The sequence below is a fragment of the Penaeus chinensis genome, chromosome 3 (assembly GCF_019202785.1).
Source record: "Penaeus chinensis breed Huanghai No. 1 chromosome 3, ASM1920278v2, whole genome shotgun sequence".
NCBI classification, from domain to species: domain Eukaryota; kingdom Metazoa; phylum Arthropoda; class Malacostraca; order Decapoda; family Penaeidae; genus Penaeus; species Penaeus chinensis.
In genome coordinates this window covers 21,929,899-21,947,398 of record NC_061821.1, presented here as the reverse complement: position 1 = coordinate 21,947,398, position 17,500 = coordinate 21,929,899, and the positions used below count along the sequence as shown (strand labels likewise).

The 17,500-nt window shown below is 40.0% G+C and overlaps 2 protein-coding genes across 2 annotated transcripts in view; both read right to left on the bottom strand.

The window, feature by feature from the left end:
• The window catches only part of LOC125038180 (acetylcholine receptor subunit alpha-1-A-like), a 15,350-nt gene extending 5,138 nt beyond the window's left edge, over positions 1 to 10,212 (bottom strand). The window contains exons 1-7 of the mRNA XM_047631559.1: positions 10,128 to 10,212; positions 8,743 to 8,801; positions 2,947 to 3,074; positions 1,995 to 2,039; positions 1,549 to 1,658; positions 624 to 837; positions 161 to 356 (exon numbers count right to left, since the gene is read on the bottom strand). Coding sequence (XP_047487515.1) covers positions 161 to 356; positions 624 to 837; positions 1,549 to 1,658; positions 1,995 to 2,039; positions 2,947 to 3,074; positions 8,743 to 8,788 — 739 coding nt within the window. The 5' untranslated portion in view covers positions 8,789 to 8,801; positions 10,128 to 10,212. The remainder of the gene's footprint in view (positions 1 to 160; positions 357 to 623; positions 838 to 1,548; positions 1,659 to 1,994; positions 2,040 to 2,946; positions 3,075 to 8,742; positions 8,802 to 10,127) is intronic.
• Positions 10,213 to 12,647: 2,435 nt separating this feature from the next.
• Positions 12,648 to 14,015, bottom strand: LOC125040812 (uncharacterized protein K02A2.6-like). The gene has a single exon (XM_047635553.1). The coding sequence runs from the start codon at positions 14,013 to 14,015 to the stop codon at positions 12,648 to 12,650; it is 1,368 nt and encodes a 455-aa protein (XP_047491509.1).
• Between the last annotated feature and the right edge of the window lie 3,485 nt (positions 14,016 to 17,500).

The following is a 17,500-nucleotide window of genomic DNA, read 5'->3' as shown; positions in this document are numbered from 1 at the left end:
ACTAAAATTAAAAAAAGAAAAGAAAAGCGAGAAGAAAGAGTTGTAACTAGAAATAAAAAAAATAAAAAAATGAAAAGCGCAACAAAACGAAATTAAAAAGAAAGTTTAAAAAAAAAATAATAATAAACACAACAAAAACAAGTTGACAGTCAAGCCATACATATAACAGGTGTCTTGATGACCCACGCGTACGCCGGAGCATCTCTCGTGGTAAGTAAGGAGATGGTGATGCTGACATAAGGCTCAGGACAGCATTCATACACTATGGATTCTCGCCTTATCACCAGGTCGGAGATCTTCCACTCTGATTTTGTGATGTTCTTGCCGCTGGCCAGGGTGCGCGTGTTGAGGTTAACCTATGGAAGGAGGGGGAGAGGGAGGGAGAAGGGGAAGAAATTTTTAATAATGTTTTTTGTGGGATGTGATTTAAAAAAAAAATATTTCTACGCGCATATAAAGGGGTGTACATGTAAGTACATGCACACACACACACACACACACACACACACACACACACACACACACAATCATACCCCCCTCTCAAACAAATCACCAACCTTCTATACCCCCCCCCCAAAAAAAAAAAAAAAAAAAAAAAAAACGGAAAAAAACTCGAAACTTACCTCCAACTTTGTGCTATTAGCATCAAGATTAATCAAGTGCCCATGATGGACCCATGACCCGAACTTGATCTCGCACTCGTGGGCGTCGTGGGGCCAGTAAGTAAGGTCCATGAGGCAGTAGAACTTGAGATTGAGTGAAGGAATGTGTATGATCTTCCCGTCTGGCATCAATACCAAAGGCAGGTTTGATTCGGGCATGTGCTCGTTGGCAACGCTGGTGGAGGGATAGAATTTCGTTTGTGAATTTTTATTTATTTTATTATCTATGTATTTGTTTGTTTATTTGTAAGAGTGATAACTAATGTGGTGATGATGGTGATGATGATGATGATAAGGGTGATAATGATAATAATGATAGTAATAATAAAAATTATCATGATGATAATGATAATAACAATGCTAATAATAATAATGATAGCTATTCTTATCATCGTATTTTATTCTTTTTTTTATTTCTTTTCGTAACAACGATAGCTAAAATGATGATGGTGATGATGATAATATTGATGATAATAATGATAATAGTAATAAAAATGATGATAATAACAATGATAATAATAATAACAATGATAACTATAATAATGATAACTCTTCTTATTCTAATTATGATTATGATTATTATCTTCATTATTATTGTCATTATTATCATTGTCATCCTCATGAAGACGATCATTATCATTATTGTTATCATCATTATCATTGTCGGTGTTGTTATCAATACTACCATCATCATCATCATTTCTTTATCACTATTCTGTTATAATCATTACCATTATTTCTATCATCAACATCATCATAATCACCAACATCATCACTATCCGAATCAACACATTAAACCACCATCAACCCTATCATCATCACTACCAGTCACCACTCTTATACTCGTCCTGTCTCTCCTTCATCCCCATCATTAAGCATTACCTACCCATTGTATATGGCCAAGTCCGGTCTCCACACTTCGCTAGGGTCCATTCCTAGCCTGGAGACTCCGCCGTAATCTTCCGGTTTCCACTGCAGGCGTTGATCGCGCCAGCTCTGTAAAAAAGGGGTTTGTGTGTATGTATACAGGGGAGGCTTCAGATGTGTGGTATAGGTATGATGTTATGTGTGCGTGTGTGTTTATGTATACGTGTATTTGTATTTGTATATGTGTGTGTGTATATATATATATGTATATATATATATATATATGATATACAAACGTATATGTTTACATATACACATATATATCTATATCTATATCTATATCTATATCTATATCTATATATCTATATATATGCATGTATGAATATGTATGTATGTGTGTGTGTGCGAGATATAAAGCATTTTCTGTAGATTGTTAGCTCAACATATAACAATAGTACGACTTACGTAACCAGTCCAGCTGTGTACTTCCATTGTGTGCGCATCCTCGTGCTAGAAATGAGTACATTGATTAGAGGGATTCATATATATATATATATATATATATATATATTTTTTTATATAATGATAATAATAATAGTAATAATAATAACAATAATAATAAGGATAATAATAATAATAATAATAATAATAATAATAATATGTACACACACACACACACACACGCACACACACACGCACAAACACACACACACACATTCCCACACACACACACATATCTATATCCATATCTATTTCTATCTCTATCTATCTATCCATATATCTATATCTGTATCTATCTATCTATACACATTCTTATATCAATAGATACATCTAAATTTGTAACTACCTATTCATTTGTGTAATAATATATCTACCTATCTATATCTACTGTAACTATTTTTCTACCTGTTTGTATGTCTATATATGTATCTACATGTGCCTTGTTTATGTATGAACACACACACACACACACACACACACACACACACACACACACACACACACACACTCACACACACACACACACACACACACACACACACACACACACATCACACACACACGCAACACACACACACACACACTCCACACACCCCACACACCACACATACACACACACTCACTCACACACACACACACACACACACACTACACACCCACCACACACACGCGCACACACACACACACTCACACACACACACACACACACATACAACCACACTCACTCACACACACACACACACCAAAACAACGACACACACACACCCACCACACACACACACACTACACACACACACACACACACACATAGATTGATTGATTGATAGTTATAGATAGAATAATAGATATACACACCCGTGAATAGATAATCCAGATATTTAATCACTTGAATGTACTTGAAAACGTACAGACTTACCACTTCAAAACTTAGTATTTTGAAAGTAATGATTTCAACCGTAACATTGGTCCCTGGTAGCGCCTCCTTATCATAGTTCTTGTTGATAGATGCTCTCAGCTCAGTCTCTCCAGACTCATCTCCCAAGGCTAAAAAAAAGAAAAGAAAAGAAAAAGATAAAAATAGCAATAAGAAAATATAAAGTTCGATTAAGTAGATACGATAAGTGGGTACGATAAGTTTTCTGCTAAGTTGTGTGGGTTGGAATGTATCTTCGATAAGTTTTGACAAATGGAAGGGGGGGGAAGTATGAATGAGAATACGTCTATGCTCCGTTTTGTTATTAATACGTATTATGTAGAAAAATATATGAAGGAGAATGGATATTTTCACGACACAAGAGATGTATTTGACTAGTTTATGATAAAGACATAGTCGAAACCGATTAAATACACCTCTTGCACTGTTAAGATATCCATTCTCATTAATATTTTTTCGACATTCATTCTCATTTTTCTATATTTCTATGAATGTGTCTGCGTTCTGGGCGTACATTGTGTGGCGTCCCTCAAGGTGCTGTTATTGGGTGCCTCGTATTTGTTGAGGATTAACGTTAGGTATAAGGCGTTTTCCTCAGGAGTACGTACACAGGAAGTAGGGCTAGTGTGGTGTAAATATCCGTATGCTCTTTTGCTTTTTTTTTTTTTTTTCTCTCTCTCTTTCTTTCTCACTACCTTTCTCTCTATCTCTACCCCCCCCCCCTCTCCCTCTCTACCTCTCCCCCCCCCCCATCTCTCTCTCTCTCTCCCTCTGTTTCTATTTATTTTTTATTTTTCTCACACCTACTTAGGATATTGTGTAGTAATAATTCCTCTCCCCCCTCTATTTTCTAGCATTCTCTTTCTCAATGACAGAAGGAATTACAGAGAGGGAGAGAAACAGAGAGAGAGAATGGCTAACAGACACAAAAGATTGAGAGAGTGAGAAAGACGAAGTGAGAGAGGGGAGGAGACAAAGAGAAGCAAAGTCTGTGGGACATAGACGGACAGAAATAGAGAGAGGGACAGGCAGTCAAAGAGAGTCAAAAATAGACAAATAAAGAGAGAGAGAGAGAGAGAGAGAGAGAGAGAGAGAGAGAGAGAGAGAGAGAGAGAGAGAGAGAGAGAGAGAAGGAGCCTAAGTCACGATGACCAAGGACGGGTGAGGCAATGACCATCCATCAAACAAGGTCACTCGGAGGGGAAATGTTGGTCGGTGCTTAGTGATATATCCTCTCTGTGATATTTATTGTTTTTTTGGGGGGTTTGTAATCTCTTTAATTTGATTCCTCTTTATCTACGTTAGTGGTTTAACTTTGTCTATTTCATTCTTTGTCTTTTTTTGTGTGTGTGTGTGTGTGTGTGTGTTTTCTTTTCGTTTCTATTTTTTTCTCTCTCACTCTCTCTTTCATTGGTTTATCTCCCTCCTTCCCTCCCTCCCTCATTCCTCTCTCTCTCTCTCTCTTTCTTTTTCTCTCCTTTCCACACTCTACTCTCTCTCTTTCTCCCTCTCTCTCTTTCTTTCCGTCTCACAATATATTTTATCTCAGCAAAGACATCAGTACAATTTATCACGAGCTTGAGTCTCCTTTATCTAAGAGAACGATAAAGAAAGCGATAAATGGGTTTATTGTCGCAATTAGATTACTTGACTCCTCTCTCTCTCTCTTTCCTTTCTCTCCTTCCCTCACTCTACTCTCTCTCTCTCTTTCTCTCTCTCTCTCTCTCTCTCTCTCTCTCTCTCTCTCTCTCTCTCTCTCTCTCTCTCTCTCTCTCTCTCTCTCTCTCTCTTTCCGTCTCACAATCTATTTTATCTCAGCCATGACATCAGTACAATTTATCACGAGCTTGAGTCTCCTTAATCTAAGAGAACGATAAAGAAAGTGATAAATGGTTTTATTGTCGCAATTAGATTACTTGACTTCAATAACACACTTCTTAAAGGTTGTTTATGTACACAACCAATTGAATTAATTAGAAGAAATACAATAAAACGAAATGATGAATGATTGCTTAATAGTTTTTTTGTTGTTTTTTTGTTGTTGTTTTTTGGGTAAGGATGGAAGAGCTTATCATGAACGTATATATATATTCTGTATGTGTTATTTTGCGTGTGTGTGTGTGTGTCTGTTTACTTGTTTGTGTGTCTTTATTTGTTTGTATGTGTGTGTAAGCGTGTGTGCGTTTTTGTTTGTGTGTTTGCTTATTTGTTTGTGTGTGTAAGTCTGTGTCTGTGTGTGTTTTTGTTTGTGTGTGTGTTTGCTTGTTTTGTGTGCGTGTGTATGTGTTTGTGTACGAGTGTGTGTGCGCGTGCTTTTGTACATATGTGTGCGAGAAACAAACAAACAAACAAAAAGCAATAACATACAAGAAAGATATGAGGTTAAGCAGCTCCAACAAACTGGAATATGTGTGTTTGCGTTATCATTCTTGCCAATTCACTTTTTCTTCTGCCTGTCCTCCCCCCCCCCCCCCCCCTCCCAGTTATTCCTTCCCTCCTTCTTCCTCTCTATTCTCTGCTTCCCTTCTCTCCTTACCCTATCTTCACCTTCCTTCCCTTTATTAAGAACCTTATACCTTCTCCTCTTCTCCTTTCCCTCTTCCTCCCTATCCCTCCCTTCTTTCCTTTCCCCTCTTACTCCCTTTTTTCTTATTCCTCTCCTTGTTCCTCCATTTTCCCTCCTTCCTTCCTCTCTCTTTTCCTCCCTTTCCTTCCTCTCCTTCCTCTATCTATCGCCCTTTTCCTTCTCCTTTTTTTCATGTATTTTTCCTTCCTTCCTCTCCTTCTTACTTACTTCATCTCCTTACTCCTCGTCTCCCCCATCCTTCCTCTCCCTCCATTCTCCCTATCTTCCCCTTCCTACCCCTATTCCTCCCTTCCTCTCCTTCTTACTTCTTATCTCTCCCTTCCTATCCCTATCCCTTCCTTCCTTCCTCTCCTTCTTACTTCTTATCTCTCCCTTCCTATCCCTATCCCTTCCTTCCTTCCTCTCCTTGTTATTCCTTATCTCTCCCTTCCTATCCCTAACCTTCCTTCCTTCCTCTCCTTCTTACTTCTTATCTCTCCCTTCCTATCCCTAACCTTCCTTCCTTCCTCTCCTTCTTACTTCTTATCTCTCCCTTTCTGTCCCTATCCCTTCCTTCCTTCCTCTCCTTCTTACTTCTTATCTCTCCCTTCCTATCCCTATCCCTTCCTTCCTTCCTCTCCTTGTTATTCCTTATCTCCCCCTTCCTATCCCTATCCCTTCCTTCCTTCCTCTCCTTCTTACTTCTTATCTCTCCCTTTCTATCCCTAACCTTCCTTCCTTCCTCTCCTTGTTATTCCTTATCTCTCCCTTCCTATCCCTATCCCTTCCTTCCTTCCTCTCCTTCTTACTTCTTATCTCTCCCTTCCTATCCCTATCCCTTCCTTCCTTCCTCTCCTTGTTATTCCTTATCTCCCCCTTCCTATCCCTATCCCTTCCTTCCTTCCTCTCCTTCTTACTTCTTATCTCTCCCTTTCTATCCCTAACCTTCCTTCCTTCCTCTCCTTCTTACTTCTTATCTCTCCCTTCCTATCCCTATCCCTTCCTTCCTTCCTCTCCTTGTTATTCCTTATCTCTCCCTTTCTATCCCTATCCCTTCCTTCCTTCTTCTCCTTCTTACTTCTTATCTCTCCCTTTCTATCCCTATCCCTTCCTTCCTTCCTCTCCTTGTTATTCCTTATCTCCCCCTTCCTATCCCTAACCTTTCTCTCCTTGCTATTCCTTAAGAAACAACAAGGAGAGGAAGGAAGGAAGGGATAGGGGTAGAAAGGGGGGGGGGGGATAAGGAATAAGAAGGAGAGGAAGGAAGGAAGGGATAGGGATAGAAAGGGGGGGGGGGGATAAGAATAAGAAGGAGAGGAAGGAAGGAAGGGATAGGGATAGAAAGGGGGGGGGGATAAGGAATAAGAAGGAGAGGAAGGAAGGAAGGGATAGGGATAGAAAGGGGGGGGGGATAAGGAATAAGAAGGAGAGGAAGGAAGGAAGGGATAGTGGTAGGCAGGGGGGGGATAAGGAATAACAAGGAGAGGAAGGAAGGAAGGGATAGGGGTAGGAAGGGGGAGATAAGGAGTAAGAAGCCCCTATCCCCTATCCCCCCCCTTCCTCCCTCTCCATCTTACTCCCTACCCCGCCCCGTGAATCACGACCAATGATACTCCTCAAAAGCTGACGGGATGTGGCTAGTTTGTCCTCCCACTCCGCTCTATCATCCGCTGACCTTTTCTATGAACCACCTGGGTGTGTTTGTTTGTCTGTGTAGAGTGTGTTGTTTGTTGTTTGTGTGCGGGGGAGGTTTTGTTTGTGTTCGTTTGCTTGTTTGTGTGTGGGGGAGGTCTTGCTTGTGTTCGTTTGCTTGTTTGTGTGTGGGGAGGTCTTGTTTGTGTTCGTTTACTTGTTTGTATTTGAAGAGAGCGAGAGAAGAAGAGGAGGGAGAGAGGAAGGGAGGGAGAGAGATAAAAAGATACTGAGAGAGAGAGAGAGAGAGAGAGAGAGAGAGAGAGAGAGAGAGAGAGAGAGAGAGAGAGAGAGAGAGAGAGAGAGAGAGAGAGAGAGAGAAAGAGAGAGAGAGAGAGAGACTGACAGAGAAAGAGACTTAGAGACATGGAAAGATAGAGATAGTGAGAGAGGGAAAGAGCGAGATAGATAGTGAGAGATATAGAGCGAGATAGAGATAATGAGATAGAGAAAGAGAAACAGACAGAGAAAGAGAGAGAGACAGACAGATATACAGCGAGACAGACAGACAGACAGAGAGAGAAACAAACACAGAGAGAGAGATAGAGAGCGAAAAAAATAAGGAAGACGAATGTACAGATGGACAACCTGACAGACAGACAGACAAATAGATGAGAGATTGAGACGGAGGTTGCCAATTTGGGATTTCAGTCGGCGGACTTTTAAACATCATCAACTCTAATCCATCTCGCTCTCGGTATTGGACACGTGCACTGTGCAACCCAAGTCACTGTATATTCGCTCACTGCACCCACCCTCAACATACACACGACGTTATCTGTACACTTTCTCACTGCAAAGCCTTTCATTGTACTTCCTTACTGTGTACTCTGTCTATGTACAATATCTCACTATACATGGACTCACTGTACAGTATCAGTGTACACCTGCTCACTACGCTCGCTCACTGTGTATACATACCCTTTCAATGTACTCCGTCACTGCACACACCCTCAGCGGACACTCTCTCACTGTATTCCCTTACTGTACACCCTCTCACTCCACATAAATTCACTGCACATTCAGTGCAAACTCACTCACTCCCTTACTGTGTATATCATCACTGTACACTATCTCACTGTACCGACTCACTTTACTCTCTCTCACTGTACACACTCTTCGTGTACACTTGCGTTCACTTTTAGTACATAAAGGCATTGTCTAAACTATTTGTGTTTGGTATTTTTATTATATGAATGATTTTTTTCCACATAATGTGCATACATATGGTATCCAGACATACACACACAAACACACAGACATCGCATGTACACACACACACACACACACACACACACACACACACACACACACAGACACACACACACACACACACACACACACACACAAACAAACAAACAAACAAACACACAGACACCATACACACACACACACAAACACCCACACATCATACATATATAACAAAAACAGTCACCATACCTAATAGCGCCATATATTAGAAGCCGTATCACAAACCAGTAAACATCCTCGGCATATAGGATGTTTTCACCCCAACTCACCCGTGGCGACGACCCAGAGCACAGCACACACGATCTTCAGGAACATCTTACGAGGAAGTCTGTAATAACACAAACCAGTGAGTGTAAGCGATACTCATGTGTAATTGTGAATGAATTAGTGAATTAATAAATGAAGGGATAAATTGATAGATAGATAGATGTGTACGTATATATTTGTAAATATACACATGTATATAATATATATAATACACAGACATGTATATATAACACACATACACGTACACACACACACACACACACGCACATACACACACACACACACACAGACAGACACACACATATACACACACATGTACACATACACGCACACACACACACACACATATATATAAAGGCATGTGTGTGAGCATGAGAGAGAGAAAGAGATTGACAGATATAGACATACTGTATGTACAGTCAGAAAAATAAGTATCGTTATCTTTTGCACAAACTAATATGAAAAATCGAGGAAGTAGTGTGGAATAGCGAGGCAAGGTAGTTGGCCTCGTAATCAGAGAGAAGCGTTCGGTTCCTCATTGAACACAAGTAAAGGTAATATTACATGCATCACAATACGCATCACAACCTGATTTTTCAGGGTAACTAGGAAGGGAGAAGGGAGCAGAAGGCAGAATCCTACTATTTTTTAGGTTCATTCAAAGTAATGTTATTAATTTTAGGTGAAGAAAATTAATAAAATAACATTCCCACGCACATAAACTCCTTCCCAGCGTACTAATAACAAAAAGGTAACAGTATACTTTGTTCCTTTGTTTATTTGTTTATTTGTTTACATGTTTACTTGTTTACTTGTTTACCTGGTCTCGGAATATATGTTACTAAACTTTCCTTTGGTATTTCATTTCTCTAACTCACTTGTTAAGGTTATAAGAAAACTTTTCTTGAGAAAGAGAGAGAGAGAAAAGAAGAGTAGAGAGAGAGAGAGAGAAGAAGAGGAGAGAGAGAGAGAGAGAGAGAGAGAGAGAGAGAGAGAGAGAGAGAGAGAGAGAGAGAGAGAGAGAGAGAGAGAGAGATCGGGAGAGAAAGAGAAGAGAAGAGAGAGGGAGAGAGATACAGTCACTCAGGTGCAAAGATTAAGCCACAAAACAAACTTAATGACCGTATTAATGTATCTATCTGTCTATCTATGAATATACATACATACAGACATATATATATATACATACATACATATATATATATATATATATATATATATATATATATATATATGTACGTATATAAATATATATATATTTATATATATATATATATATATATATATATATATATATATATAACACATCGATAAATACACGAACACCAACAAATCAAACACATTACTGAAAAACAGACATAAATAAAATGAAATAAAATTATCTTACTTTCTGTTTCGTAAATTCCAGCGAGACGTTCTCAAGTCCTTATTCTCGACCAGACTAGTGTCGACTGAGGCCCAAGTCCGCGTTTCTTTGCCCCAATCTCACTGCTCCCTCTTCTCCCCTTCCTTCCCTCTCCCCCTCCGTCTGCCCCACGCTGCCCAAACATCTTTATTCTCACTTTCCTCTTCCTCTTACGCAGCCTGGATCTCCCCTGTCCTTAATAGGTCATCCACTCCCCCCACCCACCCCCCTCACTACTGCTTTCCCCCCCTCCCTTCCTCTTCCTCCTTCTCCCACCCGTATTTTGGTTGTCCCTACCCTTATGCCCTTACCCTCTCCCCCTCCCCCTCCCTCCTTCCCTCCTGCCGAGCCCCTATGCCCTCTCTTACCTACTTCCTCTACCCCCCTCCCCTTACCACGTTCACCGTATATATATATATATATATATATATATATATATATATATATATATACATATATATGTATGTATACATATATGTGTATATATAATATATATAACATATATATATGAACGAAAACACGCAAACAAGCACAGAATCTGCATAAATCACCGTGACTAGACACTTTTTCGAGGAGGTTAATGGGTAGATGGGAGGGAGGGTGGGTGGGTGAGATGGGTATGGGGGTGGGCAGGGGATGCGATGGGGAAGGAAGGTAATAATGTCGTTTATCATCACTATTCTATATTTCCCTTTTCCCTTTAGTATGAGTGAGAGTATAACACGTCTTACTGTTAGTGTATATATATATATATATATATATATATATATATATGTGTGTGTGTGTGTGTGTGTGTGTGTGTGTGTTTGTGTATGTGTGTGTTTGTGTGTGTTTGTGTGTGCCTGTATGTGTGTGTGTTTGTGTGTGTTTGTGTGTGTGTGTGTGTGTTTGTGTGTTGTGTGTGCCTCTATGTGTGTGCGTTAATGTATGTGTCTGTGTGTGTATTATACACTTGCTAAAGGAATTTTACAATATCAGTAATAATATATTTTCACTTTTCACCTCTCTTCCCTTCACACTTCCTCTGCCCCCTTCCCCCGAAGAAAGTGTCAAGTCATGCTGAGCCCTGCAGATTATGTGTCGGTTTATGAGTACTTATTCATTCGTATGTATATATGTATATATATATACATATATATACATACATATACACACAAACACACACACACACACACACACACACACACATATATATATATATATGTGTGTGTGTGTGTGTGTGTGTGTGTGTGTGTGTGTGTGTGTGTGTGTGTGTGTGTGTGTGTGTGTGTGTGTGTGTGTGTGTGTAAATATATACATATGTATGTATGTATATATATCTATGTATACATACATATATATACACACATACACGTGTGTGTATGTATATATATAATATATATACACAAATACATGTGTGTATATATATGTATATAAATATATATATATATATATATATATATATACATGTATATACATTCATATACATACATGGAAATATATATTTATGCATAAACATATATATATGTATGTATTATACATAAACACAATAATATCCGAATATGTACAATAGCTTACGTATGTATAAGTGTTCTGACATGACGTGCCTCTTGTATTTTTTCTGTCCTTTCTTCTTCTCTCCTTCCCTCCCCCCCCCCCCCCCCTCTCTCTCTCTCTCTCTCTCTCTCTCTCTCTCTCTCTCTCTCTCTCTCTCTCTCTCTCTCTCTCTCTCTCTCTCTCTCTCTCTCTCTCTCCCTCTCTCTCTCTAGTGTCTATAGAGCGTCTAATTTCAGGAAAGTATGAACTGGCAACTCACTCAGACTTAGGGATGTTCCGATTCGCCAATTCTCTCTCTTATCAAATCAGCTGACCCCGAATGCTTAATTGTGTGAGTAAATTTGGTATTTGGAAGATGCGTATACAGTATTCCTTATTTTTATTTTTGTTTACATGCTGTTTTGTTGCTCCATTTGAGGGGAAAAGGTGAATAAAATACGGAACTCTGCTGAGCTACACGAGTATATTCTGGAGGAGTGTACAACACTGATGTTTACATAAGGGTTACGGACGCATGCAATATATGTAGAGGGATACGTTACTAATATTATAATATAGGGTAAATATATGACATCCCTCTTTTTCAAAAACAAAAAACTGTAGGTTAGATTCTTATCATATTTGAGATATAGTATTTGGTAGTTAGTTACAAAAATATGTGAGAATCTGCAGTGTATCAAAAATAGAGTTTAACATTCTATGAGCTGCTAGAGTTGGGTAACTGAGATTGCACCTGAGAATGCCTTGTGTTCACAGACATGTAAAATAAGATTTATCACCTTTGTCAGTAATTTTCAAAAGAATTGGGTAGGAACATAGCACTTTGTTTTCAGTAATTTTCAAAAAGAATCAGGTAAGAACATAGCACCTTGTTTTGAGAATCTTATTAGTATACTGGCCATTATTATAGCACTTTCCTTAACACTATTGAACACTACACATAAACACTGTGGAAACTCAAACAGATTATAAGTTCAGTCTATTAGGCTTCTTGATGGTACGGCCACATCTTGTTCTTGTGCCATCGCAAGTTGATTCTTGTTCTTGAGGCACTACTTCAGGAGCCTTGCTCACATGATCTTGCTCGTTATCTATATTCAATGTAGTTCCAGTAGACTCTTCTGCATGGTGTTCATCTGGAAGTGGATGCTTGGGTTGTGGCGTCTGCCTGATGTGTCGTCTGTTTCTTCGTAAGATACCTCCATCTTGTGTTTCGACTATGTATGATCGAGGTTCTTGGGATTTCTCAACGACTGTAGCGGGTGTCCACCTTCCAGTAATGTGGTCTTGAACTCGAACAGCTTGGCCTGGTAGGAGTGTTGGCTGGTCTTTTGCTCCTCGGTCGTAATACTGCTTCTGTGTGTCTTGCTTCCTCTTGAAGTTTTCATAGACATCTTGCTTTTGTCCTTCCTTTGTAGGCAGGTGAAGTGGTAGGTTACTCCTCATCTTCCTTCCGATCAAAAGTTCTGCTGGGCTTGGCAACTTGCTATCCAGTGGTGTGGTACGTAGGGTTAAAAATGCCATTTCTGGATCCTTGTTGCTTCTTTTTGCCTTGTCGATGGTGTTTTTAACAGTCTGGATAGTTCTTTCAATGAATCCATTTGACTGAGGATAGTGGGGTGAGCTTGTTATATGTTCAAACTCCCAGTTCGAAGCAAACGTTGCAAATTCTTCTGAGCTATATTGGCGTCCATTATCGCTATATACTTTTTCAGGAACTCCGTACTCAGAAAACAAGTTCTTCAATCCCTTGATCACAGCTTGGCTTGTGACATGCATGGGCATTTTCCTGATAACTGGAAACTTTGAGTAGTAGTCAGCTATAATCAGGTAATCATTTCCTCCATAATGGAAAAGATCAGTTCCGACATACTGCCATGGTCGTGTAGGAAGTTCATGCGGGATGAGGGTTTCCTTTGTATGTGACCTTGACGTTTCTTGGCATATGGAACACTGCTGGACTAGGTCTTCAATGTCCCTGTTGATTGAAGTCCAGTATACACAGTCCTTGGCTCGAAGTTGGCCTTTCGTGATGCCTTGGTGTCCTTCATGGATGCGGTCAAGCACAAGTTTCTGCATGGAAGCTGGGATTACGACTCTGCTGCCTTTTATCACTAGCCCATCTTCAATAGATAGCTCATCTCTGAAGGACAAGTATGGGTGCAGCATTCTCGGTAAGTCTTTCATCTCTTCTGGCCATCCTTGAATAATGACGTCTTTCAGTCCATGCAGGATGACATCTTTTGAGGTTTCCTGTCTAAGTGAGGCTAGTTTCTCGTTGCTGAATGTAACAAAGTTGATCTGTAGGTCTAGACCAATATGTTGGTTGTCCATTCATGTCAAGCATGATAGACCATCTGCTAATAAGAGATCTTTTCCTGGCTTGTATCGGATCGTGACATCATAGTGCTGCAGCCTCATCAGCATACGCTGCAGTCTGGGCGGTGCGGCTCTCAGATTCTTTGGTTGAATCATTTCCAGAGGTTTGTGGTCACTCTCCACCTGGAATGCTATGCCGTATACATAGGTATGAAATCTTTCACATCCAAATACCACGGCAAGTAGTTCCCTTTCGATATTGGCATAACGTTGTTCTGTTTCAGACAGAGACTTGGACGCATAGGCAATAGGCTTGTCATCTTGCACTAATGCAACACCAATACCATTTTGTGATGCATCTACTTGTATGACTGTTGGTTTATTTGGGTTGAAATGTGCCAGTGTTGCATCTGTGCACAAAATATTCTTAATATGTTCGAATGCCTGCTCGTGTGTTGGTGACCATGTAAAGTCTATACCTTTTTTTAGGAGACTTCTAAGTGGTGCAGTTTCATCAGCTAGGTATGTGATAAATGGCGACATATCGGTGACCATTCCCAAAAATTGTTGCAACTCTGTAACATTTGTTGGGCTCGGCAGTGCTTTAATTGCATATACCTTGTCTGGATCTGGGTGAGAGCCTTCCTTGTCGTAGACAGTTCCAAAGAATTTCACTTGTTCCTGCTTGATCACACACTTTGCACTGTTGAAAGTTAATCCTTGCTGCTTGGCAATCTTGAAGAGGTTATGCAGGTTTATGTCATGCTCCTCTTCATTTTTTCCAAACACAACTACATCAGCAATGCCAATGGTACCAGGACAGTTTTCGAGGATCTGATCCATTTTTTGCTGGAAAACATCTTGTGACATGACCAGGCCAAAAGGCATTCTGAGATATCTGTAGCGGCCAAAAGGAGTGTTGAATGTAGTGAGGAACGAACTAGTCTCGTCAAGCGTGACTGACCAATAGCCATTCTTTGCATCAAGTTTGCTGAAATATTTTGAGTCTGCAAACTTGTGTGTGATTTCCTCTTGTGTAGGTGTCTTGTGATGGCTTCTTTTTATAGCTTTGTTCAAATCCTTAGGATCTAAGCATACGCGCAGGCTGCCATCCTTCTTCATGGTGCAAACCATGCTGTTGACCTAATCTGTAGGTTCCGACACCTTTTTGATAACTCCTATTTTTTCCATGTCTTCGAGCTGGTTTTGAAGTTCTTCCTTTTTATGTATAGGAAATTTTCGCTGTGCATGGCCAACTGGTCTTGAACCCTCTTTCGGCACTATTTGGTATTTTTCATGAAAACTCCCAATTTTATCAAAGTGATCCGGGTATGATTTCTTTAAATCATCCACCGACTGGACGGCCGTGGTTGGTTGAGGATGCATCCGTGCCTCATGAATTGTCACCATGCCTAGGGCTCTCAGGCTTGGCAGACCCAAAATAATTGGTCCAACTTCTTGGTCCAGAATGTACAAATCTTTATCGATCCAGTTTTTCTCGTCGAAGGTGCACTTTAATTTGATCGACCCAAAACACTTGAGTTTCAAATTGTTCACTGCAATCAAATTCTTCTGACGGTTGTTGGTCAGATAGGTTTTCGGCTTCCCATGAGCATCTATTAAATCTGGACACATAATTCGAAATGCTCTTATCGGGAGCAGATTTACTCAAGCCCCTGTATCGACCTTGATTGCCATCGAACCAGTCTTGTTGCAGGGGGTTCTGACTTTGATAGATCGTAGAGCTTCACTATAATTACTGTTTGACACCTCTGCTACTCTAACAGAGCTTACTGTGAAATAATCCTCATTGGGGTCATCTTGGCTGAACTCATGCACGGCAGATGTTCTGTTAGCTTTCCTCGGTTTGTCACTGTTGAAGTTTCTATGGACTTTATTCCCGGCATAATGACTTTGGCTTGTGCCCTTACTCTTGTTTGTTTTTTTCTTATTTTCTGGTACTGACAGACACATTTTTTGCCAGTGGTTCATTTTGCCACATGTATTACACCTAGCACCATATGCTGGGCAGGATTGTGGGGGGTATTTATTGTGTGCTCGCCCACATTTGTTGCATGGTTTTGCTGCCCTTGCAAACTTAGGGTATCCCACAGCATCGACATTTAGGTCATAGTTGACTGTTTTGACTCTCATGTCTCTGTTATCTCTTATGGTTGCTTCATGAGATCTGGCAATGTCAATGGCTTTGCTCAACCTTATGTCTTCACCTTCCATAATAAGGCCTTTCTGCAAATCGTTACTGTATACTCCTTCCATGAATTGTTCAATGACTCTTGCTTCATGTTCTGCCTCAGTAAATTTGCATCTCTTTGCTTAAGTTTCACATCTATTCAAGAACTCATCACTAGATTCAATTTCTTTATGGATGTATTTTCGTAGGCGAAGTCTGTCAACATATTTGTTAGTCTTTGGTTTTACCTGGGTCTGAAGAACATCCCAAACTTTGTCAGGGTCTTTCATATCTTCTTCAGTCAGATTGCTTGCCTCTATCATTTCCTCTCCAGAATTGCCTGCATACAGAATGATGTGGTTTGCCTGCTCCTCTCTTGGTATCTTTTTAACCTTGAAGTATCTTATACAACGTTTTTGGAAAATCATTAGTGCGCCATATGAATCGCTAGCTTTCCAATTCATACTTGGTAAGAGTTCGGCGCCGGCCATTTTTATGGCTGTTGACGTGGCAGTGCGAGTATTATGACAGTCTCGGTGCACCAAAGTTGAGCTGTGTTGGGTACACAGGACCTATGAAACAAACTGTGACTTACTTTCGCATGTTTCTTATATACTTGTCTTATTTGGCTTGATACCTTCACTGAGAGCGAATCATTTGGGATTTAGGTGCGACGTGGCACTTGTCTCTTAGCTGGTTGGTCGCTTACCTCTCGTATTTTAGAGTCCATATTTCGGTATCTCCAGGTTGTTATTACCTCTTTCCCCTCTATGCTTGGAGACGGAGTACAGCTGCCACCATGTTTTATATGTTGTTTTGTTGCTCCCTTTGAGGGGAAAAGGTGAATAAAATACGGAGCTCTGCTGAGCTACACGAGTATATTCTGGAGGAGTGTACAACACTGATGTTTACATAAGGGTTACGTACACATGCAATATATGTAGAGGGATACGTTACTAATATTATAATACAGGGTAAATATATGACAATTTATTTCCTTTTCTCAAGAGATTTTGCCAACTCGGACGAAATACGGTCTGTCGGAAGTTGCCAGTTTTTCCCTTTCCGAATTTGACTGGAGTATCGTTATAAACAAGGTTATAATCACTTCGGAAAGTTACTAGGCACGTTAATATCACCAAATCTATTGCATGGTCTTCGCTTGGTCAGGAATTGATTAAATCCGGGTAAGGAGAAGAATATGAAAGAAGAAAACACTGATAGAAGCACACCAATGGTTTAATGGAAATATTAGTTTGCTTGATATTTATCGGCTGAGTGCATGCCAAGCATTCGCTTGTGTGTGTGT

What these genes read in the sequence shown, in the direction of transcription:
- LOC125040812 (XM_047635553.1), bottom strand. Translation starts at nt 14,015, where the DNA reads ATGGACAACCAACATATTGGTCTAGACCTACAGATCAACTTTGTTACA.